This window comes from Oncorhynchus clarkii, unplaced genomic scaffold (assembly GCF_045791955.1).
Source record: "Oncorhynchus clarkii lewisi isolate Uvic-CL-2024 unplaced genomic scaffold, UVic_Ocla_1.0 unplaced_contig_11233_pilon_pilon, whole genome shotgun sequence".
NCBI classification, from domain to species: Eukaryota; Metazoa; Chordata; class Actinopteri; order Salmoniformes; family Salmonidae; genus Oncorhynchus; species Oncorhynchus clarkii.
In genome coordinates this window covers 51,265-76,844 of record NW_027257950.1, presented here as the reverse complement: position 1 = coordinate 76,844, position 25,580 = coordinate 51,265, and the positions used below count along the sequence as shown (strand labels likewise).

The window sequence follows — 25,580 nt, the reverse complement described above, 5'->3', positions numbered from 1 at the left end:
GCACGGTAGAATGTCTAGATGCACGCTAGAATGTCTAGATGCACGGTAGAATGTCTAGATGCACGGTAGAATGTCTAGATGCACGGTAGAATGTCTAGACGCACGGTAGAATGTCTAGACGCACGGTAGAATGTCTAGATGGATGGTAGAATGTCTAGATGCACGGTAGAAAGTCTAGAATGTCTAGACGCACCGTAGAATGTCTAGATGGATGGTAGAATGTCTAGAATGTCTAGATGAACGGTAGAATGTCTAGCTGCACGGTAGAATGTCTAGATGCACGGTAGAATGTCTAGAATGTCTAGATGCACGGTAGAATGTCTAGATGCACGCTAGAATGTCTAGATGCACGCTAGAATGTCTAGATGCACGCTAGAATGTCTAGATGCACGCTAGAATGTCTAGATGCACGGTAGAATGTCTAGACGCACGGTAGAATGTCTAGATGGATTGTAGAATGTCTAGATGCACGGTAGAATGTCTAGAATGTCAAGCCGCACATAAAACATGTAAAGTATCAGAGGAAAAGTCCATCAGCATCCCATGAAAATTACCATATATTTACCATATCAGAAACATTACATTAACATCTCATTAACATAACAGGTGATCATGAGGGATCAAAAACTCTTTCAGAACATAAAAACATTATTATTAACCCAACACCAGAACATTAAAATGCTTCATTCTAACTTAATATCATTGTGAAATAAAAGCAGTATGACCAGAGAATAAGAGGAATGGTGGAACTGGTCTTGCAGAACACACAGAGAGTGGAGAGGCACTGGATACACAATCTGATTTGTTTCAAAATACACATTCAGAGAAAGACCTCTACACAAATTATATTTAGATGTCATTAAAATTACATTATTACACTTAGTCATTAAAGTGCTTTAAGGAGAATGAAGGGAGTAAGGAACGGAGGGAGGATATAGAATTGGAACAGGGCACATTGAGGTGTGGGAAAGGGAACCCTAGTCAGTTGATCAGCTGAATGCATTTAACCCATTTGAATCAGAGGTGCGGGGGGGGGGGGGGGGGGGCGCTGAATGCATTTAACCCATTTGAATCAGAGGTGCGGGGGGGTGGGGGCTGAATGCATTTAACCCATTTGAATCAGAGGTGCGGGGGGGGGGGGGGGGGCTGAATGCATTTAACCCATTTGAATCAGAGGTGCGGGGGGGGGGGGGGGGGGGGGCTGAATGCATTTAACCCATTTGAATCAGAGGTGCGGGGGGGGGGGGGAGGCTGAATGCATTTAACCCATTTGAATCAGAGGTGCGGGGGGGGAGACTGAATGCATTTAACCCATTTGAATCAGAGGTGCGGGGGGGGGGGGGGGGGGGGGGCATTTAACCCATTTGAATCAGAGGTGCGAGGGGGGGGGGGGTGGGGGGGGCAGAATGCATTTAACCCATTTGAATCAGAGGTGCGGGGGGGGGGGGGGGGTGGTGGCTGAATGCATTTAACCCATTTGAATCAGAGGTGCGGGGGGGGAGGGGGGGAGGCTGAATGCATTTAACCCATTTGAATCAGAGGTGCGGGGGGGGAGGCTGAATGCATTTAACCCATTTGAATCAGAGGTGCGGGGGGGAGGCTGAATGCATTTAACCCATTTGAATCAGAGGTGCGGGGGGGGGAGGGGGGGGGGGGGGGCTGAATGCATTTAACCCATTTGAATCAGAGGTGCGGGGGGGGAGGCTGAATGCATTTAACCCATTTGAATCAGAGGTGCGGGGGGGGGGGCTGACTGCATTTAACCCATTTGAATCAGAGGTGCGGGGGGGGGGGGGGGGGGGGGGGCTGAATGCATTTAACCCATTTGAATCAGAGGTGCGGGGGGGTGGCTGCCTTAATCAACGTCCACAACATCGGCACCCGGGGAGCAGTTGTTGTTGGGGGTAAACTGCCTTGCTCAAGGGAAAGGGTTCCTATGAGTAAATATACCATTATAGTGTTTGAATCGAAACAGATAACGTGAGTCTACAGGTGCTAGCTGTGCTGGTAGACTTCCACTCATTCTGCTAATGCTAGTTAGCATTGACTCGTGAAACGACTTTTAACTTCCTCCAAACTACACACAGAGAAATAAATTGTATCAATGAGAAAAAACATCTTAATTGCTAGAATCTGGCACTATTCTTTACTCAGGGCTGTTCAGTTCTGGTTCTGGAGGCCCGAAACACTTCTGTTTCTGCAAGTTAATTACACTCACCCCTGCTTTTACTAGCAGTCTTCCTCTATCTAGTAGTGAATCTAAACTAGAGGAGGACGAGGAGGAAAGGAGGAAGAGGGAGGGGCAAGACATGATGGATTAGCAGGCAGTGATGTCATATAAATATATTATTATGAAAACATTCATATCCTTGACCAGAAATATATGTCATATATATATATACATACTGGGACCACACCAGGATTATATACACACACACCAACATACAGCTAGCAGAGCTGGGACCACACCAGTATTACTTCATAGTATCAAGGAAACACCAAGAGGATGTAACTTCTTTAGGAAAACAGCCCTAATATTGGAAACATCATTATGTTTTCATTCATGTTTTTCCAGGCTATAAAACACTAGATTTTACATCCAGCAGGTTAAACATCAGTATGTTTTCATTAATGTTTTTCCAGGCTATAAAACACTAGATTTTACATCCAGCAGGTTAAACATCAGTATGTTTTCATTCATGTTTTTCCAGGCTATAAAACACTAGATTTTACATCCAGCAGGTTAAACATCAGTATGTTTTCATTAATGTTTTTCCAGGCTATAAAACACTAGATTTTACATCCAGCAGGTTAAACATCAGTATGTTTTCATTCATGTTTTTCCAGGCTATAAAACACTAGATTTTACATCCAGCAGGTTAAACATCAGTATGTTTTCATTAATGTTTTTCCAGGCTATAAAACACTAGATTTTACATCCAGCAGGTTAAACATCAGTATGTTTTCATTAATGTTTTTCCAGGCTATAAAACACTAGATTTTACATCCAGCAGGTTAAACATCAGTATGTTTTCATTAATGTTTTTCCAGGCTATAAAACACTAGATTTTACATCCAGCAGGTTAAACATCAGTATGTTTTCATTCATGTTTTTCCAGGCTATAAAACACTAGATTTTACATCCAGCAGGTTAAACATCAGTATGTTTTCATTAATGTTTTTCCAGGCTATAAAACACTAGATTTTACATCCAGCAGGTTAAACATCAGTATGTTTTCATTCATGTTTTTCCAGGCTATAAAACACTAGATTTTACATCCAGCAGGTTAAACATCAGTATGTTTTCATTCATGTTTTTCCAGGCTATAAAACCCTAGATTTTACATCCAGCAGGTTATTAAAGGACAAAAGAGGTGTCTGTTTCAGATATTCATTTTTGTCATGGAAAAAAAATCTGTCAATACTGGTATGGTCACAGCCTTAAACCTATGTGACAGTGTTGGTCTCCACAGGTCCAGGGTCAGAGGTCAGGTGACAGTATATAGTTCCTCCTTGGTGCTGTGACAGAGTGTGTAACCACAGACTCCAGGGCTCCAGGTGTTCATGGAGTCTGTCTCTCTGGGAGGCAGAAGGAACACCACACTAGAGGCAACCAGGACGTGCCATAGAGAGTGTGTGTACAGGTAGTTGTCCTCCGTCTCAGCAAACACGTACACACACACACCGACCAGCGCTGAGGCCAGGCCTGGGAGGAGAAACAGTACCCAACGCCGCCAAGAAGGGGGGTAGCACTGTTTCCTCTTCAGCCCTCGATACACCTGGAAACACACACATTATACAGTTACACACAACCTTAACCCTGGCAGGAGGCTAAAACACTGTCTCCTCTTCAGCCCTCGATACACCTGGAAACACACACATTATACAGTTACACACAACCTTAACCCTGGCAGGAGGCTAAACACTGTCTCCTCTTCAGCTCTCGAGATACAGTAACAGTCAACAGTTTGGACACACCTACTCATTCCAGGGTTTTTCTTTATTTTGACTATCTTCTACATTGTAGAATAATAGTGAAGACATCAAAACTATGAAATAACACATATGGAATCATGTAGTAACCAAAAAAAGTGTTAAACAAAGCAAAATATATACTATATTTGAGATTCTTCAAAGTAGCCACCCTTTGCCTTGATGACAGCTTTGCACACTCTTGGCATTCTTTCAAACAGCTTCAGGAATGCTTTTCAAACAGTCTTGAAGGAGGTCCCACATATGCTGAGCACTTGTTGGCTGCTTTTCCTTCACTCTGTGGTCCAACTCATCCCAAATCAACTCATTTGGGTTGGGGTTGGGTGATTGTGGAAGCCAGGTCATCTGATGCAGCACTCCATCACTCTCCTTCTTGGTCAAATAGCCCTTACACAGCCTGGAGGTGTGTTTTGGGTCATTGTCCTGTTGAAAAACAAATGATGGTCCCGCTAAGCTCAAACCAGATGGGATGGCGTATTGCTGCAGAATGCTGTGGTAGCCACATGCTGGTTAAGTGTGACTTGAATTCTAAATAAATAACTGACAGTGTCACTAGCAAAGCACCATCACACCTCCTCCTCCATGCTTCACGGTTTTTCACCGGTCAATTACCACCGGTCTAATGTCTATTGCTCGTGTTTCTTGGCCCAAGCAAGTCTCTTCTTCTTATTGGTGTCCTTTAGTAGTGGTTTCTTTGCAGCAATTCGACCATGAAGGCCTGATTCACGCAGTCTCATCTGAACAGTTGATGTTGAGATGTGTCTGTTACTTGAACTCTGAGAAGCATTTATTTGTGCTGCAATTTCTGAGGCTGGTAACTCTAATGAACTTATCCTCTGCAGCAGAGGTAACTCTGGGTCTTCCTTTCCTGTGGCGGTCCTCATGAGAGACAGTTTCATCATAGTGCTTGATGGTTTTGGCCACTGAACTTGAAGAAACTTTCAAAGTTCAAGACATTTTCCGGATTGACTGAACTTCATGTCCTAAAGTATTGATGTCGTTTCTCTTTGTTGTTGTTTGAGCCAAAATATGGACTTGGTCTTTTACCAAATACGGCTATCTTCTGCACCCCTAACAACACAACTGATTGGATGAAACGCATTAAGGAAAGAAATTCCACAAACTAACAAGACACCTGTTAATTGAAATGCATTCCAGGTGACTACCTCATGAAGCTGGTTGACAGAATGCCAAGAGTATGCAAAGCTGCCATCAAGGCAAAGGGTGGCTACTTTGAAGAATCTCAAATATATTTTAATTTGTTTAACACTTTTTTGGTTACTCCATGAATCCATATTTCTACATGGTAGAAAATAGTACACATAAAGAAAAACCCTGGAATGAGTAGGTGTGTCCAAACTTTTGACTGGTACTGAATGTATGGATGTGTTGTTACCCAGGAGGTCACCATGGATACATGGATGTATAGTTTACCCAGGAGGTCACCATGGATGTGTTGTTACCCAGGAGGTCACCATGGATATATAGACACCCAGGAGGTCACCATGGATACATGGATATATAGTTACCCAGGAGGTCACCATGGATATATAGTTATCCAGGAGGTCAACATGGATACATGGATATATAGTTACCCAGGAGGTCACCATGGCCAGTACAGCACAGAGGATGGGTCCCAGCATGTTCCACAGTCCTCTCCGGTCCAGCTGCATGGACATCGCTATCAGCAGAGTACCGAGCATGAACAACATCTACACACACAACAAGCGTTAGCATCACATATCAAGTCTGAGTGTGTTTGTAGTAGGTCTGTGAGTGTGTGTTTGTAGTAGGTCTGTGAGTGTGTGTGTGTTTGTAGTAGGTCTGTGAGTGTGTGTGTGTGTGTGTGTGTGTAGTAGGTCTGTGAGTATGTGTGTTTATGTAGTAGGTCTGTGAGTGTGTGTGTTTGTAGTAGGTCTGTGAGTGTGTGTGTGTAGTAGGTCTGTGAGTGTGTGTGTGTGTGTGTGTGTAGTCGGTCTGTGAGTGTGTGTGTGTGTGTGTGTGTGTGTGTGTGTGTGTGTGTGTGTGTGTGTGTGTGTGTGTGTGTGTGTGTGTAGTCGGTCTGTGAGTGTGTGTGTTTGTAGTAGGTCTGTGAGTGTGTGTTTGTAGTTGGTCTGTGAGTGTGTGTGTGTGTGTGTGTGTGTGTGTGTGTGTGTAGTCGGTCTGTGTGTGTGTGTGTGTGTGTAGTAGGTCTGTGAGTGTGTGTGTTTGTAGTAGGTCTGTGAGTGTGTGTGTGTAGTCGGTCTGTGAGTGTGTGTGTGTGTGTGTGTGTGTGTGAGTGTGTGTGTGTGTAGTAGGTCTGTGAGTGTGTGTGTTTGTAGTAGGTCTGTGAGTGTGTTTGTAGTTGGTCTGTGAGTGTGTGTGTGTGTGTGTGTGTGTAGTCGGTCTGTGTGTGTGTGTGTGTGTGTAGTCGGTCTGTGTGTGTGTGTGTGTGTGTAGTCGGTCTGTGAGTGTGTGTGTGTGTGTTAACGTACGTGTTTGAATGTGTCTCTGACTCGGGCCATGCAGAGAACAGTGACCCAGATAGAACAGACTGAACCCAGGAAGTCACAGTACTGGAGAGTGTCGTAATCCATTATACACATCACTGTTAAACCAGGCTGGTCACATGCATGGTAGAACTAGAGAGAGGAGAGGAGAGGAGAGGAGACAGTGGATGAGAGAGAGGGAGCGAGATACAAAGAGATGGAGATTAGGATTTGGCTAAAAATACTTGAATCAGTTGAACCTTTGCCCTTTATGGTTGTGAGGTCTGGGGTCTGCTCACCAACCAAGAATTCACAAAATGGGACAAACACCAAATTGAGACTCTGCATGCAGAATTCTGCAAAAATATCATCAGTGTGTTTCCCGTGACAATAAAGCCCTTTAAATTGATACTGAAATGTGAGAGAGCATAAAGACAATATAAAAGAGGACAGTGGACAATAGGTTGGGGTTAGTGTGTATATATATATATATATAACTCACAGTAGAGAAGAACAGGACAATAGGTTGGGGTTAGTGTGTATATATAACTCACAGTAGAGAAGAACAGGACAATAGGTTGGGGTTAGTGTGTATATATATATATATATATAACTCACAGTAGAGAAGAACAGGACAATAGGTTGGGGTTAGTGTGTATATATAACTCACAGTAGAGAAGAACAGGACAATAGGTTGGGGTTAGTGTGTATATATAACTCACAGTAGAGAAGAACAGGACAATAGGTTGGGGTTAGTGTGTATATATAACTCACAGTAGAGAAGAACAGGACAATAGGTTGGGGTTAGTGTGTATATATATATATAAAACTCACAGTAGAGAAGAACATGGGACAATAGGTTGGGGTTAGTGTGTATATATAACTCACAGTAGAGAAGAACAGGACAATGGGTTGGGGTTAGTGTGTATATATAACTCACAGTAGAGAAGAACAGGACAATGGGTTGGGGTTAGTGTGTATATATAACTCACAGTAGAGAAGAACATGGTAAAGAGGTAGACAGAGGCCTCAGTGATGTAACAGCGTCGGACAGCGATGACGATGGGCGGGATGAAGAGGAGGTTACTGAGCGTGAGCAGTAGAACTGCTGTCAGCTGACGACCGTACGACTGGGCTGTGATGTCATCAGTACAGCCCCACCCACTCCAACCTGAACACACACAATATATACAGTCATGGGCCAGTTAATTAGGTACACCACCACACTACATATACTATATATATACATACAGTCGGAGGCCAGTTTATTAGGTACACCACCACACTACATGTACTATATATACACTATATATACTATATACACTAACCCCAACCTATTGTCCTGTTCTTCTCTACTGTGAGTATTGAGATAAACTTTTGTTATTGACCAAATACTTATTTTCCACCATCATTTGCAAATAAATTCATTAAAAATCCTACAATGTGATTTTCTGGATTTTTTTTTTTGTCTGTCATAGTTGATGTGTACCTATGATGGAAATTACAGGCCTCTCATCTTTTTAAGTGGGAGAACTTGCACAATTGGTGGCTGACTAAATACTTTTTTGCCCCACTTTGTGTGTATATGAGAGAGGCAGAAAATCACATTGTAGGATTTTTAATGAATTTATTTGCAAATGATGGTGGAAAATAAGTATTTGGTCAATAACAAAAGTTTATCTCAATACTCACAGTAGAGAAGAACAGGACAATAGGTTGGGGTTAGTATATATATATATATAAATAAATAAATAACATAAATAACAATATGTAGAAGAGACAATAGGACAATATTTCCAACAAACATTGTTGGCAATGACAGATGTCAAACGTTTTCTGTAAGTCTTCACAAGGTTTTCACACACTTTTGCTTGTATTTTGGCCCATTCCTCCATGCAGATCTTCTGTAGAGCAGTGATGTTTTGGGGCTGTTGCTGGGCAACACAGAAAATCTTTGGAGGGAGTTGAAAGTCCATGGGGTTGAGATCTGGAGAATGGCTAGGCCACTCCAGGACCTTGAAATGCTTCTTACGAAGCCACTCCTTCGTTGCCTGGGCAGTGTGTTTGGGATCATTGTCATTATGAAAGACCCAGCCACGTTTCATCTTCAATGCCCTTGCTGATGGAAGGAGGTTTTCACTCAAAATCTCACGATACATGGCCTCATTCATTCTTTCCTTTACACGGATCAGTCGTCCTGGTCCCTTTGCAGAAAAACAGCCCCAAAGCATGATGTTTCCACCCCCATGCTTCACAGTAGGTATGGTGTTCTTTGGATGCAACTCAGCATTCTGTGTCCTCCAAACACGACGAGTTGAGTTTTTACCAAAACGTTATATTTTGGTTTCATCTGACCATATGACATTCTCCCAATCTTCTTCTGGATCATCCAAATGCTCTCTAGCAAACTTCAGACGGGCCTGGACATGTACTGGCTTAAGCAGGGGGACACGTCTGGCACTGCAGGATTTGAGTCCCTGGCGGTGTAGTGTGTTACTGATGGTAGGCTTTGTTACCTTGGTCCCAGCTCTCTGTAGGTCATTCACTAGGTCCCCCTGTGTGGTTCTGGGATTTTTGCTCACTGATCATTTTGACCTCACGGGGTGAGACCTTGCGTGGAGCCCCAGATCGAGGGAGATTATCAGTGGTCTTGTATGTCTTCCATTTCCTAATAATTGCTCCCACAGTTGATTTCTTCAAACCAAGCTGCTTACCTATTGCAGATTCAGTCTTCCCAGCCTGGTGCAGGTCTACAATTTTGTTTCTGGTGTCCTTTGACAGCTCTTTGGTCTTGGCCATAGTGGAGTTTGGAGTGTGACTGTTTGAAGTTGTGGACAGGTGTCTTTTATACTGATAACAAGTTCAAACAGGTGGCAATAATACAGGTAACGAGTGGAGGACAGAGGAGCCTCTTAAAGAAGAAGTTACAGGTCTGTGAGAGCCAGAAATCTTGCTTGTTTGTAGGTGACCAAATACTTATTTTCCACCATAATTTGCAAATAAATTCATAAAAAAATCCTACAATGTGATTTTCTGGATTTTTTTTCTCTCATTTTGTCTGTCATAGTTGAAGTGTACCTATGATGAAAATTACAGGCCTCTCTCACCTTTTTAAGTGGGAGAACTTGCACAATTGGTGGCTGACTAAATACTTTTTTGCCCCACTGTATATACAGTCAGAGGCCAGTTTATTAGGTACACCACCGCACTACAGGAGGGCCGCTAACAACATTTCCATGCCACAACAAAGTCAGACTGTTCTGGAGGCAAAGGGGGGTCCGACACTGTACTATATGGGTGTGCCTAATAAACTGGTCACTGAGTGTATATACACATACAGCACCAGTCAAAAAATTGGACACACCTACTCATTCAAGGGTTTTTCTTTATTTTTACTATTTTCTACATTGTAGAATAATAGTGAAGACATCAAAACTATGAAATAACACATATGGAATAATGTAGTAACCAAAAAAGTGTTAAACAAATTGCCTTAATGACAGCATTGCACACTCTTGGCATTCTCTCAACCAGCTTCACCTTGAATGTTTTTCCAACAGTCTTGAAGGAGTTCCCACATATGCTGAGCACTTGTTGTCTGCTTTTCCTTCACTCTGCGATCCAACTCATCCCAAACCATCTCAATTGGGTTGAGGTCGGGTGATTGTGGAGGTCAGGTCATCTGATGCAGCACTCCATCCACTCTCCTTCTTGGTCAAATAGCCCCAACACAACCTGGAGGTGTGTTGGGTCATTGTCCTGTTGAAAAACAAATGATAGCCCCACTAATAGTCCCTCAAACCAGATGAGATGGCGTATCGCTGCAGAATGCTCTAGTAGCCATGCTGGTTAAGTGTCCCTTGAATTCTAAATAAATCACTGATAGTGTCACCAGCAAAGCACCATCACACCACCTCTTCCATGCTTCACGGTGGGAACCACACATGTGGCGATCATCCGTTCACCTACTTTGTGTTTCACAAAGACATGGCGGTTAGAACCAAAAATCTCAAATTTGGACTCATCAGACCAAAGGACAGATTTCCACTGGTCTAATGTCCATTGCTCGTGTTTCTTGGACCAAGCAAGGATCTTTCAAAGTTCTTGAAATGTTCCGGATTGACTGACCTTCATGTCTTAAAGTCTTAAAGTAATGATGGACTGTCATTTCTCTTTGCTTATTTGAGCTGTTCTTGCCATAATATGGACTTGGTATTTTACCAAATAGGGCTATCTTCTGTGTACCACCCCTACTTTAACCTCTTTATCCTACCCCCTCCTTTTTCGAACATTCTGTTAAAAATCGCGCAACATTTCAGCGTCCTGCTACTCATGCCAGGAATATAGTATATGCATATAATTAGTATGTGTGGATAGAAAACACTCTGAAGTTTCTAAAACTGGTTAAATCACGGCTGTGTCTATAATAGAGCGTGTGTTTCATTGAAAAGCGCAAGAAAAACTGGTCACTGAAATCTGAAAAAAGAGAGCTTTTTTCGTGATGCAGACAGGCTATCTATACAAATGGATATTTTGGGCATTCATGGACGGATTTAATCGGGAAAAATACCAATTTGTGATGTTTATGGGACATATAGGAGTGCCAACAAAGAATATCATCAAAGGTAATGAATGTTTTATATTTTATTTCTGCGTTTTTGTGTAGCGCCGGCTACGCTAATTCTTTTGTTTACGTCGCCTTCAGGCATTTTGGGGTGTTGCATGCTATCAGATAATAGCTTCTCATGCTTTCGCCGAAAAGCATTTTAAAAATCTGACTTGTTGGCTAGATTCACAACGAGTGTAGCTTTAATTCAATACCCTGCATGTGTATTTTAATGAACGTTTGAGTTTTAACGAGTACATTTAGCATTTAGCGTAGCGCATTTGCATTTCCAGGTGCCTACTTGAGACGTCTGCGTCTCAAGTAGGAGCAAGAAGTTAAATAATTAAGAGGGAAAGAAATTCCACAAATGAACGTTTAACAAGGCACAACTGTTAATTTAAATGCATTCCAGGTGACTACCTCATGAAGCTGGTTGAGAGAATGCCAAGAGTGTGCAAAGCTGTCATCAAGGCAAAGGGTGGCTACTTTGATGAATCTCAAATATAAAATATATTTTGATTTGTTTAACACTTTTTTGGTTACTACATGATTCCATATGTGTCATTTCATAGTTTTGATGTCTTCAATATTACTTTACAATCTAGAAAATAGTAAAAAAAATAAAAACCCTGAAATAATTAGGTGTCCACACTTTTGAATGATAGATATACACTATGAGAAGTGTGTGTGTGTGTGAGAGAGAGACAGAGAGAGAGAGACAGAGAGAGAGAGAGACAGAGAGAGAGAGAGAGAGAGACAGAGAGAGAGACAGAGACAGACAGAGAGAGACAGAGACGTTATATATTCACTTTGTATGTTGTCTACCTCACTTGCTTTGGCAATGTTAACACATGTTTCCCATGCCAATAAAGCCCTTGAATTGAATTGAATTGACAGAGACAGACAGAGAGAGAGAGAGAGAGACCTACCGGCTTTGCAGACACAGGCAGCGTAGAGATAGCTGAAGGACCTCAACAGTCGACACTCTCCATAGGTCCCACAGTCCTCGATACAGGCTGATACATGGAGCTGTGGTGTTACTGTCACGTTACCACAGTCACTACTGTAGAGACATTAGATAGAGACATCTGTGGTGTTATATTACCAGTCACTACTGTAGAGACATAAGATCCAGACAGCTGTGGTGTTATATTACCAGTCACTACTGTAGAGACATAAGATCCAGACAGCTGTGGTGTTATATTACCAGTCACTACTGTAGAGACATAAGATCCAGACAGCTGTGGTGTTATATTACCAGTCACTACTGTAGAGACATTAGATCCAGACAGCTGTGGTGTTATATTACCAGTCACTACTGTAGAGACATAAGAGCCAGACAGCTGTGGTGTTATATTACCAGTCACTACTGTAGAGACATTAGATCCAGACAGCTGTGGTGTTATATTACCAGTCACTACTGTAGAGACATTACATCCAGACAGCTGTGGTGAGGACGGTACCTGTTGCAGAAGAGTTGTAAGGTGAGGTACCAGGTAGCAGCCTGAGGGAAGGGAAGTCTGATGACGGTCCCAGGAACACTGACGTTCACACTCAACCCAACGGCTGAGAACAACCCTACACACAAAACATATATATAGTACCAGTCAAACTATCTAACCCAACGGCTGAGAACAACCCTACACACAAAACATATATATAGTACCAGGCAAACTATCTAACCCAACGGCTGAGAACAACCCTACACACAAAACATATATATACAGTGCCTTGCGAAAGTATTCGGCCCCCTTGAACTTTGCGACCTTTTGCCACATTTCAGGCTTCAAACATAAAGATATAAAACTGTATTTTTTTGTGAAGAATCAACAACAAGTGGGACACAATCATGAAGTGGAACGACATTTATTGGATATTTCAAACTTTTTTAACAAATCAAAAACTGAAAAATTGGGCGTGCAAAATTATTCAGCCCCTTTACTTTCAGTGCAGCAAACTCTCTCCAGAAGTTCAGTGAGGATCTCTGAATGATCCAATGTTGACCTAAATGACTAATGATGATAAATACAATCCACCTGTGTGTAATCAAGTCTCCGTATAAATGCACCTGCACTGTGATAGTCTCAGAGGTCCGTTAAAAGCGCAGAGAGCATCATGAAGAACAAGGAACACACCAGGCAGGTCCGAGATACTGTTGTGAAGAAGTTTAAAGCCGGATTTGGATACAAAAAGATTTCCCAAGCTTTAAACATCCCAAGGAGCACTGTGCAAGCGATAATATTGAAATGGAAGGAGTATCAGACCACTGCAAATCTACCAAGACCTGGACGTCCCTCTAAACTTTCAGCTCATACAAGGAGAAGACTGATCAGAGATGCAGCCAAGAGGCCCATGATCACTCTGGATGAACTGCAGAGATCTACAGCTGAGGTGGGAGACTCTGTCCATAGGACAACAATCAGTCGTATATTGCACAAATCTGGCCTTTATGGAAGAGTGGCAAGAAGAAAGCCATCTTAAATTCTTAAAGATATCCATAAAAAGTGTCGTTTAAAGTTTGCCACAAGCCACCTGGGAGACACACCAAACATGTGGAAGAAGGTGCTCTGGTCAGATGAAACCAAAATTTAACTTTTTGGCAACAATGCAAAACATTATGTTTGGCGTAAAAGCAACACAGCAACACACACCATCCCCACTGTCAAACATGGTGGTGGCAGCATCATGGTTTGGGCCTGCTTTTCTTCAGCAGGGACAGGGAAGATGGTTCAAATTGATGGGAAGATGGATGGAGCCAAATACAGGACCATTCTGGAAGAAAACCTGATGGAGTCTGCAAAAGACCTGAGACTGGGACGGAGATTTGTCTTCCAACAAGACAATGATCCAAAACATAAAGCAAAATCTACAATGGAATGGTTCAATAATAAACATATCCAGGTGTTAGAATGGCCAAGTCAAAGTCCAGACCTGAATCCAATCGAGAATCTGTGGAAAGAACTGAAAACTGCTGTTCACAAATGCTCTCCATCCAACCTCACTGAGCTCGAGCTGTTTTGCAAGGAGGAATGGGAAAAAATGTCAGTCTCTCGATGTGCAAAACTGATAGAGACATACCCCAAGCGACTTATAGCTGTAATCGCAGAAAAAGGTGGCGCTACAAAGTATTAACTTAAGGGGGCTGAATAATTTTGCACACCCAATTTTTCAGTTTTTGATTTGTTAAAAAAGTTTGAAATATCCAATAAATGTCATTCCACTTCATGATTGTGTCCCACTTGTTGTTGATTCTTCACAAAAAAAATACAGTTTTATATCTTTATGTTTGAAGCCTGAAATGTGGCAAAAGGTCGCAAAGTTCAAGGGGGCCGAATACTTTCGCAAGGCACTGTAGTACCAGTCAAACTATCTAACCCAACGGCTGAGAACAACCCTACACAGACACCAAAAAAATATGTATATATACAGAACCAGTCAACAATTTGGACACACCTACTCATTCCAGGGTTCTAGAACACCTACTCATTCCAGGGTTCTAGAACACCTCCTCATTCCAGGGTTCTAGAACACCTCCTCATTCCAGGGTTTTTCTTTATTTTTACTATTTTCTACATTGTAGAATAATAGTGAAGACATCAAAACTATGAAATAACACATATGGAATCATGTAGTAACCAAAAAAGTGTTAAACAAATCAAAATATATTCTATATTTGAGATTATTCGAGGTAGCCATCCCTTGCCTTGGTGACAGCTATGCACACTCTTGGCATTCTCTCAACCAGCTTCATGAGGTAGTCACCTGGAATGCATTTCAATTAACAGGTGTGCCTTGTTAAGTTAATTTGTGGAATTTCTTTCCCTCTTAAAGCTTTAAGGTAGGGGTGGTATACAGAAGATAGCCCTATTTGGTAAATAGTCCATATTATTATAGTCCATATTATGGCAAGAACAGCTCAAATAAGCAAAGTGAAACGACAGGCCATCATTACTTTAAGACATGAAGGTCAGTCAATCCAGAACATTTCAACAACTTTGAAAGTTTCTTCAAGTGCAGTCGCAAAAACCATCAAGTTCAATGATGAAACTGGCTCTCATGAGGACCGCCACAGGAAAGGAAGACCCAGAGTTACCTCTGCTGCAGAGGATAAGTTCATTAGTTTACCAGCCTCAGCCTCAGAAACCGCAGCCCAAATAAATGCTTCACAGAGTTCAAGTAACAAACACATCTCAACATCAACTGTTCAGATGAGACTGCGTGAATCAGGCCTTCATGGTCGAATTGCTGCAAAAAATCCACTACTAAAGGACACCAATAATAAGAAGAGACTTGCTTGGGCCAAGAAACACGAGCAATGGACATTAGACCGGCGGAAATCTGTCCTTTGGTCTGAGGAGTCTATTTGTGGTTCCAACCACCGTGTCTTTGTGAGACGCAGTTTAGGTGAGCAGGTGAACTGATAATCTCTGCATGTGTGGTTCCCACTGTGAAGCATGGAGGAGGAGGTGTGATGGTGTTTTGCTGGTGACACTGTCAGTGAATTATTTAGAACTCAAGGCACACTTAACCAGCATGGCTACCACAGCATTCTGCAGCGATACGTCTAGATTGCGCTTAGTGGGACTATCATTTGTTTTTCAACAGGACAATGACCCAACACACCTCCTGGCTGTGTAAGGGCTATTTGACCAAGAGGGGAGTGATGGAGTGCTGCATCAGATGACCTGGCTTCCTCAATCACACAACCTCAACCCAATTGGGATGGTTTGGAATGAGTTTGACCGCAGAGTGCAAAGCAGCCAACATGTACTCAGCATATGTCGGAACTCCTTAAAGACTGTTGGAAAAGCATTCAAGGTGAAGCTGGTTGAGAGAATGCCAAGAGTGTGCAAAGCTGTCATCAAGGTACAGCAAGCTCTACAAGTAAATCTGGGAAATATCAGGGAGTGGATCCAGACTGCATCACATCAGGCTGTGATTGGGAGTCCCATAGGGCGGCACACAATTGGCCCAGCGTCGTCCGGGTTTGGCCGGTGTAGGCCGTCATTGAAAATAAGAATTTGTTCTTAACTGACTTGCCCAGTTAAATAAAGTAAAAAATGTACTTTGATTTGTTTAACACTTTTTTGGTTACTACATGATTCCATATGTGTTATTTCATAGTTCTGATGTCTTCACTATTATTCTACAATGTAGAAAATGGTAAAAATAAAGAAAAACCCTGGAATGAGGAGGTGTTCTAGAACCCTGGAATGAGTAGGTGTTCTAGAACCCTGGAATGAGTAGGTGTGTCCAAACTTTTGACTGGTACTGTATGTCTGGTATGTGTGTGTCCTACCTGTGTGACAGGGATGGGAGTAGTTGAGTGCGAGGACAGGAGCCCAGGAAGAGAGACAGGCCATCACACTGCTGTTTCCTAACGTTGCATTAGTCTACAATACACACACACACACACACACACACCCGTTACATCAGTTTACAGAAAAAAATGGTATTTCGTTGTGTGTGTGTGTTACTCACAGTGTTGAGTGTAATCTCCAGGTTCAAGGTCCCTCCAGTAGACTGTGTGTTGAGGGGGTAGGTGAGGAGCGTGGGGTGTGTGTGTGTGACCGTTACATTAGGTCCATTAATGGGAGAGAACCGGACAGACAGAACGTCTAGTTCCTCACGGAGCACCGGGACACTCCACACACACTCCGACGACACGTTGTTATGACGACCTGCTTCGGCAACCACAGAACCGTTGCCTGGTGATGTTGTCGTGCTGCTGTTGCCATGGAGCCTGTTAATGTAATCGTCTCCAGACATACCCACGCTCTGAGGCTTACAACCCACTGACACACACACATGGTACAACCACTGTTACCGCATAACCTCACATATGGTGTGTGTGTGTGTGTGTGTGTGTGTGTGTAGTGCGTACCTGTGTAGTTGACTGAGATGCTGAAGGCTGTGGTTCGGTTGCTATGGTAACTATCCACGGTGACTCGTATCCAAGTATTCCATGGGGGAGCGAGGAGAACGGCCGAGCAGCCAATCAGAGAACAGTTCACCCTCACAAGCCCCCCCTGGGGGGAGGAGGAGCCCAGCGTGAGAGACAATGAACAGTCTCCGTTCACAAGTCCCTCCCCCCAGGTACAGCCACTCACAGACACCGAGAGAGACGACACGAACTCTGGAACAAACACCCTGACAGAGAGAGAGAGATATCTATTAACTAACCAACTACTCTAACAGTCTGAAAAGATAGATGGATGCCTTTTTCTACCATAGTCCCACACAACCTTCCAATGTATTATATTTACATGGTCCTAAAGCATTGAATGTATATAAAGATGACAGACAGGACTCAGCCACCATCCTCAGTAGCCTTCTAAGTTGTCAACGCCAGGAGGTTTGTCATTGCTCCGAGTCCAATTTTTTGATTTTTGGTCCCAACCGCTGTGTCTTTGTGAGACGCAGAGTAGGTGAACGGATGATCTCCACATGTGTGGTTCCCATCGTGAAGCACTGAGGAGGAGGAGGTGTGATGGTGCTTTGCTGGTGACACGGTCAGTGATATATTTACATTTCAAGGCACACTTAACCAGCATGGCTACTAGAGCATTCTGCAGCGATACGCCATCTCATCTGGTTTGAGGGACTATTAGTGGGGCTATCATTTGTTTTTCAACAGGACAATGACCCAACACACCTCCATGCTGAGTGATGGAGTGCTGCATCAGATGAGCTGGCATCCAAAATCACCCAACCTCATCCCAATTGAGATGGTTTGGGATGAGTTGGATCGCAGAGTGAAGGAAAAGCAGCCACCAAGTGCTCAGCATATGTGGGAACTCCTTCAAGACTGTTGGAAAATTATTCCTTATGAAGCTGGTTGAGAGAATGCCAAGGTTGTGCAAAGCTGTCATTAAGGCAAAGGGTGGCTACTTTGAAGAATCTAAAATATATTTTGATTTGTTTAACACTTTTTTGGTTACTACATGATGTACATATGTTTGAATTTTGTTTTTATTTCTATACCGTGTTTGAGTTGACACTTTCTATTATTGTACAGAAATGTTATTCTGGCAGAGATTTTTTTTTTTGACACGTATATGTGTCATTTCATAGTTTTGATGTCTTCACTATTATTTACAATGTAGAAAATAGTAAAACATTTATGTTTATGTTAATTAACGGTCATTTAACGGTTAACGGTTAATTACCATGATTGTCAAGCAAACAGTTATTTGTTATCACCGGATGACTAAAATGGGGGGCGCTACAGCCCTAATAAAGCAATACTACGTGTATGTTGTGTCGTAGCCCATGTACCTCACACTAATCATCTGGTCCCTGTCCCCCTCATAACTTACTGTAATAATACATATTATATACGTCTATATATATTATAATAATAACACATATTATAATAATACATATTATATACGTCTATACATATTATAATAATAATAATACATATTATAATAATAATAATACATATTATATACGTCTCTATATATTATAATAATAATACATATTATAATAATACATATTATATACGTCTATACATATTATAATAATAATACATATTATAATAATACATATTATACACATATTATAATAATAATAATACATATTATAATAATAATAATACATATTATATACGTCTATACATATTATAATAATAATACATATTATAATAATACATATTATACACGTCTATACATATTATAATAATAATAATACATATTATAATAATAATAATACATATTATATACGTCTATATATATTATAATAATAATACATATATGTCTATATATATTATAATAATACATATTATATACGTCTATATATATTATAATACATATTATATACGTCTATATATATTATAATAATGTACATATTATAATAATAATAATACATATTATATACGTCTATATATATTATAATAATAACATTATATACGTCTATATATATTATAATAATAACATATTATATACATTGTCTGCCCCCTTTATTTATCCTACGATTCTCAGTCCGTCTTACCTCGCTCAGTAATGTCTTCATCTTTATGATGGATGGCCTCTTATCCGCTCGTCCTTCCCTTATGCCATAGTTTGTACATCTCAATTATCAGTAGAAACCACATTTGTTTAAGCAAGTCAGCCTTATCAGCTATGTTTTTGGGCTGTTAACATCAGTTAGCTCTACATTCAATTCTCAGAACGTGAAGGAAACTTTCCATAAAAAACACAAGAAAACTATTGGTCCACAGGACCCGTCATTATTATTCTCGGGAAACAGGAAGGAGCTTGGTGCCGGGATACCGGCCACCGGTATTAAACCCTAACACACACACACACACACCGGTATTAAACCCTAACACACACACACACACACACACACCGGTATTAAACCCTAACACACACACACACCGGTATTAAACCCACATACACACCGGTATTAAACCCTAACACACACACTCTCACATCTGCAGTTCAGTTTCAGCATGAGGTGTTACTAATTACTTTAGTGAGCAGCGGAGAGAGAGGGAGGAAGAGGAGAGAGGGAGAAAGAGGAGAGAGAGGGAGGAAGAGGAGAGAGAGGGAGAAAGAGCGAGCACAATAGCTGTGTGTGAAAGGGAGAGAGGGAGGAAGAGAGCCCAGATAGCATCTAATGTGTATTAGGAATGTTCTCCAACTGATTTGACATGGGGAATAGTTCAGAGAACACTAAAAAACAACGTCCTACTGTGGGAATTTCAGTCCTTCAGCATGTTTTCTGCAGGTTTTCTCATAGTTCTATTTAGTCATGTTCCCAGAACGTTCAGAGAATGTTAAGAAGCAACGTCCTTCAGTGGTAATTTCAGTCCTTCAGCATGTTTTCTGCAGGTTTTCTCATGGTTCTATTTAGTCATGTTCTAAGAAAGTTATTTCAAGACATCTACATTCCGTTCTCAGCCTTGACAAAACCCTCTCTATCCTCTAGTTAAGTGTGTTCAGGTGTGTTGCCAAGCCCACTAACTGGCCACACCTGATGTTCATAGTGCTCGTTTCCTTTGAAATGTGGTCTGTTTGAATAGACTAAAATGAACAGCTTTGTATGCATAGACATCCTGGTGGCCCAGTGGACTAATTCCAGGGATAGAGAACACAAGCTCATAGGTTCGAATCTCGCTGACTCCGTGTCACAATTAAAAAATAAACCAAACTGTTTTGTTGATTAATGCCAAAGCAAATCAATGTAGGACTTTTTCTGTGCTTGGAGCTCAAAACAGTTAACCCAAAATAAGCAGTGTTACTAAATGTCTCAGTGAAACATTCACTTGAAAGTTAAGGAAATGATTCAAAAACCTCCAAATAACCTTTTTACATTTCATTCTTAACGTTAAGAAAACATTCAAAATGTTGTGAATGTTATGCTTATTATTGAGTTATTTAGTGTAATAATATTCAAATATTTCAAAAATATTCCCAGGAAAACTTTCAGGGAAACAGAGTCAAATGTTCAAAGAACCTCTGTGCAACCTAAAAATGTATGTTCAGGTACAGGTTCAGGTAGGTTAACTTCTGTCCTCAGAACGTTTAAAAAACAGTTTTACCAGTCAGGAAACGTATGGCTTTGTTCCCATAACCAATGCGAAAACCAAAAACACACGTTCCCACAACTTCCAAGGGACCGAATGTGCTAGTTGGGTTGTTAGACCGAAGTAGACAGTCAGAGAGAGAGAGACATAGGGTATTGTTATAGTAGACAGACTTTCAGGTGTGACTGGTTTTTATCATGATGCCTGACTGTTCAAATCAAATCTCAAATCTCTTCCTCATTGCTCTCTAAAGCTGGAGTTACATCAAGCAACTTTCACACAACTTCAGGTCCAAGCAGCCGAGTTGCTTCTTGAGAAACATCCCCCTGCAACTCATCTGCATCTCGGTTGCATCGAAACGAATACTTTTGTCACATGATCCAATGAAAAGGTTCTGAATTCTGAGCCAGTTGTCATGTCAACACAGCTGTCAGTCCTGCGGTAACTGGGATCAAGGTTGGCAGAAGAGACATTAGCCCAACGGGAGCTATATAATTAAATATTGGCATCATAGCTAGTCATGGTTTATGTACATGGTTTGGCAGACAATAAATGTAATTTTAGAAGTGAACCCAGACCTCTCTCTGACCACTTTCAACTGAAAATGTCCACTAGCTTGGTTAGCTCATTGCAGTGTCCTGTTGGCTGCATTGTATCTATATCCATGCTGTTACAATAACCAGACAAATGTAGAAATCAAAAGATTAGAAGCTAATCACTGGTGAAACCATGATGTAATGCAGCAGATGACACGGGGTGAGTTAAGAATTCTCAACCAATAAGACAGAAGCAGCTTCAGTTTGATTGGCTTGGTTCTATGACCTTTTCATCTCCTTTCAGTTGTGACAGGGTCAGGGGTTAAGGTCAGGGGTTAGAGTTAGCGTAACGGTCCTTACCTGAGTCGTGCAGGTCTGTCGGGGGAGGCGCTCTGGGTTAGGGGCGTGGCCTGGAGGATGGGTGTGTCCACTGCTCTCCTGACTGACAGCTGGGGCTGGAAGAGGTAAGAGCAGGACGGGAATCCCTACACACACAATACACAAACACGCACAATACACACACACACAATACACAGATTACACACACAAACACACATTATAAAACACACACACAATACACACACACAATACACACAGAACACACACACACACACACACATTATAAACACACACAACACACACACACACAGAACACACTATAAAAACTCCTCACCTTGTGTTCGATGCGTCCATCGTCTCGGGGCAGGTGAGCCGCCAGGTACCAGTCTCCGGGGGCGGGGTTAGAGAGGTTAAAGGTTGTGTTGCTTTGTGATGATGTCATGGGCAGGTTGAGCGAGAGGACTGGTGATGTCACAGTGTTGTTAGGAAACAGCCGTCCTACTGGGTCAATGACTGGAGGAGCTCCCCAACGCATGTACCTGAGGAGGAGGAGGAGAGAGGAGGAGGAGGAGAGAGGAGGGGGAGGGGGGGGGGTGGAGAGAGGAGGAGGGAGGGTGAGGGAGGGAGGAGGAGGGAGGGGTGGAGAGAGGAGGAGGGAGGGTGAGGGAGGGAGGAGGGAGGGAGGGAGGGAGGGAGGGGTGGAGCGAGAGGGGAGGGAGAGATGGAGGGAGAAGTGTAGGGTTAGATAGAGAACACCTAGTAGAAACATGTTATTGCCGGTAGAGACAGGCTGTCATGTGTTGCCCCCAGAGAGAGAGGGCTGTCATGTGTTGCCCCCAGAGAGAGAGGGCTGTCATGTGTTGCCCCCAGAGAGAGAGGGCTGTCATGTGTTGCCCCCAGAGAGAGAGGGCTGTCATGTGTTGCCCCCAGAGAGCGAGGGCTGTCATGTGTTGCCCCCAGAGAGAGAGAGAGCCACATCTAGAGACCAAGTTCACAGAGTTCCCATGTTGAGCAATGAGCAGCACTGAGCGTTAGAGTCCCTGACAGTCAACATTAGAAACAATAGAAAGGAAGCAGTCATAGACTGACATGGTGACGTTGTGTGTTCCACAGTTGAACCAGTACTGTCATAGACTGACATGGTGACATTGTGTGTTCCACAGTTGAAACAGTACTGTCATAGACTTACATGGTGACGTTGTGTGTTCCACAGTTGAAACCGCTGCCCCTGGTTACAGTGAACAGCCAGCGGGCGACGACGGTGTCGTCCGGGATATGGAACATGGTCAGCCTGATGTTGCCATACCAACCGTATCTTGACAGCTTCTGGGTCGGCTTGGAGGACAACTCCTGAACTAACGTCAGCTCACCACCTGGAGGGACACACATATTAAAGCTTAAGTCCACAGACACCGAGAGGAGACAGTCCGGCGTGATAGTTACACGGCTCTGAGACCACCGTCCATAGGAGGGTCGTACACACACACACACACACAAAAAATTGTCAAAGACCCCAGCCACCCCAGTCATTGACTGTTCTCTCTACTACCGCATGGCAAGAGGTACCGGAGCGCCAAGTCGAGGTCCAAGAGGCTTCTCAACAGCTTTTACCCCCAAGCCATAAGCCTCCTGAACATGTAACCAAATGGCTAGACTATTTGCATTGTGTTCCCCCCCCACACTCTTTACACTGCAGCTACTCTCGGTTTATCATATATGCATAGTCACTTTTACTATACATTCATGTACATACTACCTCATTAGCCCGCCTAACCGGTGCCTGTATGTAGCCTCTCTACTGTATGTAGCCTCTCTACTGTATAGAGCCTCTCTACTGTTATAGCCTCTCTACTGTATAGAGCCTCTCTATAGCCTCTCTACTGTATGTAGCCTCTCTACTGTATAGAGCCTCTCTACTGTATATAGCCTCTCTACTGTATATAGCCTCTACTGTATAGAGCCTCTACTGTATATAGCCTCTCTATAGCCTCTCTACTGTATATATCCTCCCTACTGTTATAGCCTCTCTACTGTATATAGCCTCTCTACTGTATATAGCCTCTCTACTGTCTATAGCCTCTACTGTCTATAGCCTCTCTACTGTCTATAGCCTCTCTACTGTATACAGCCTCTCTACTGTATATAGCCTCTACTGTATAGAGCCTCTCTACTGTATAGAACCTCTCTACTGTATACAGCCTCTACTGTATACAGCCTCTCTACTGTATAGAACCTCTCCACTGTATACAGCCCCTCTACTGTATACAGCCCCTCTACTGTATATAGCCCCTCTACTGTATATAGCCCCTCTACTGTATATAGCCCCTCTACTGTATATAGCCCCTCTACTGTATATAGCCCCTCTACTGTATATAGCCCCTCTACTGTAAATAGCCTCTCTACTGTATACAGCCTCTCTACTGTATACAGCCTCTCCTGTTATTATTCACTGTTGTTCTTTATTTTCTTACTTACCTATTGTTCACCTAATGCCTATTTGTACTTAAACATTACACTGTTGGTTAGAGCCTGTAAGTCAGCAGTTCACTGTGAGGTCTACTACACCTGTTGTATTCAGCATTTCACTGTGAGGTCTACTACACCTGTTGTATTCAGCATTTCACTGTGAGGTCTACTACACCTGTTGTATTCAGCATTTCACTGTGAGGTCTACTACACCTGTTGTAATCAGCATTTCACTGTCAGGTCTACTACACCTGTTGTATTCATCATTTCACTGTCAGGTCTACTACACCTGTTGTATTCATCATTTCACTGTGAGGTCTACTACACCTGTTGTATTCAGCATTTCACTGAGGTCTACTACACCTGTTGTAATCAGCATTTCACTGTCAGGTCTACTACACCTGTTGTATTCATCATTTCACTGTCAGGTCTACTACACCTGTTGTATTCATCATTTCACTGTGAGGTCTACTACACCTGTTGTATTCAGCATTTCACTGAGGTCTACTACACCTGTTGTATTCAGCATTTAACTGTCAGGTCTACTACACCTGTTGTATTCATCATTTCACTGTGAGGTCTACTACACCTGTTGTATTCATCATTTCACTGTGAGGTCTACTACACCGGTTGTATTTGGCTCACATGACAAATAAACTTTGATTTGATCCACTCCGACGTCCCAACAACACAGTTGGCTAAGCTAACGTCAGCTACCAGAGCAATGCTCGGGGAAATGTTGTCGTTTCTAATGACTTACCGTCGCCGAAAGCGGTGGCTATGAAAGACAACACCAGCAAACTTGGCAGGAAGTGAATTTCCATGTTGTTGTTGTTTTTTTCTCTCACAAAAACGCGTTTATTTTCCTCCAAAGCATCACATCTCATACCGGGTTTAGCAGCTCCCGAGTTGACCCGGACGGAGTTGGTCTACAAGCCCCACAAAGCCTTGCGCGGTTCCAGGAAGTCCGGTGGAGTTGTTGTTTTTTAAATTCTTATTATTCTTTTTTTTTATTAACAACAAATCAATACAGAAAGTACATGAGGGATCAAAAGTACATATAGAATATATACAATGGACAATCGATCTAGGGGCGGGGTTGGGGCGGACTGGGGGTGGGGCTAGGGGGTACAATATTACATTACAATTACGCAAGGACCTTAAGGGACATACATACACTTACAGTTCTAACAGCTTTTTTGTTAGTAGAGTATTTAACTGTCTTAAAATACAGTTCAATTTCTTTTTGTAGGGTAACAAAATGTGTTTTTTTGTTTGTAAATTTACATTTGTGTATATGAATTTTGGCCAGAAGAATAAGAATGAAATTAATTACATAAAAATGTTTCATCTTATTCATCTTATTCATCTTATCTTACATAAAGAATCCAAACAATACATCTCTCCACAATAGTGTAAAATCTTCATAAATGTGTTCAATTAGAAATCCTACTGATGTCTTGCCACAGTTTTCTTACATGAATACAATGCCCAAAAAGATGCAACACTGTAATTACAAAAGGAGTTGTTATCCTTAAAATCCTTAAAATTCTTCACATATTGTTAATAATAATAATATATATGAATAATTTTAAAGGAAACTTCCTTAATTTTGTTAACAAGTAGGTATGTGTGTGGCA

The 25,580-nt window shown here is 42.1% G+C and overlaps 1 protein-coding gene across 2 annotated transcripts; it reads right to left on the bottom strand.

Moving 5' to 3' along the window:
• Positions 1-539: 539 nt before the first annotated feature.
• LOC139394186 (transmembrane protein 8B-like) lies at positions 540-24,885 on the bottom strand. 2 transcript variants are annotated; one of them, XR_011629806.1, is made up of 14 exons: positions 24,701-24,880; positions 22,664-22,847; positions 21,809-22,013; positions 21,496-21,620; positions 16,952-17,217; positions 16,549-16,862; positions 16,367-16,460; positions 12,531-12,645; positions 11,997-12,130; positions 7,454-7,632; positions 6,468-6,614; positions 5,589-5,705; positions 3,334-3,779; positions 540-2,586 (listed from the first exon to the last, which is right to left on the bottom strand). XR_011629806.1 is itself a non-coding variant. In XM_071142231.1 (13 exons), the coding sequence occupies exons 1-13, from the start codon at positions 24,825-24,827 to the stop codon at positions 3,489-3,491; spliced, it is 2,298 nt and encodes a 765-aa protein (XP_070998332.1). In that variant the 5' UTR covers positions 24,828-24,885; the 3' UTR covers positions 3,298-3,488. The 2 variants fall into 2 exon arrangements, 1 of the variants encoding a protein (XP_070998332.1); XM_071142231.1 differs by lacking the exon at positions 540-2,586 and having other exon boundaries at positions 3,298-3,779; positions 24,701-24,885.
• Positions 24,886-25,580: the final 695 nt, after the last annotated feature.

Excerpts from the sequence above, each read along its gene's own strand:
- LOC139394186 (XM_071142231.1), bottom strand. The coding sequence starts at position 24,827 with ATGAGATGTGATGCTTTGGAGGAAAATAAACGCGTTTTTGTGAGAGAA. Across the intron at positions 17,218-21,495 it reads GACAGACCTGCACGACTCAG|GGTGTTTGTTCCAGAGTTCG; the intron begins GTAAGGACCGTT and ends TCTCTCTGTCAG. Across the intron at positions 5,706-6,467 it reads TCAGAGACACATTCAAACAC|ATGTTGTTCATGCTCGGTAC; the intron begins GTACGTTAACAC and ends TTGTGTGTGTAG.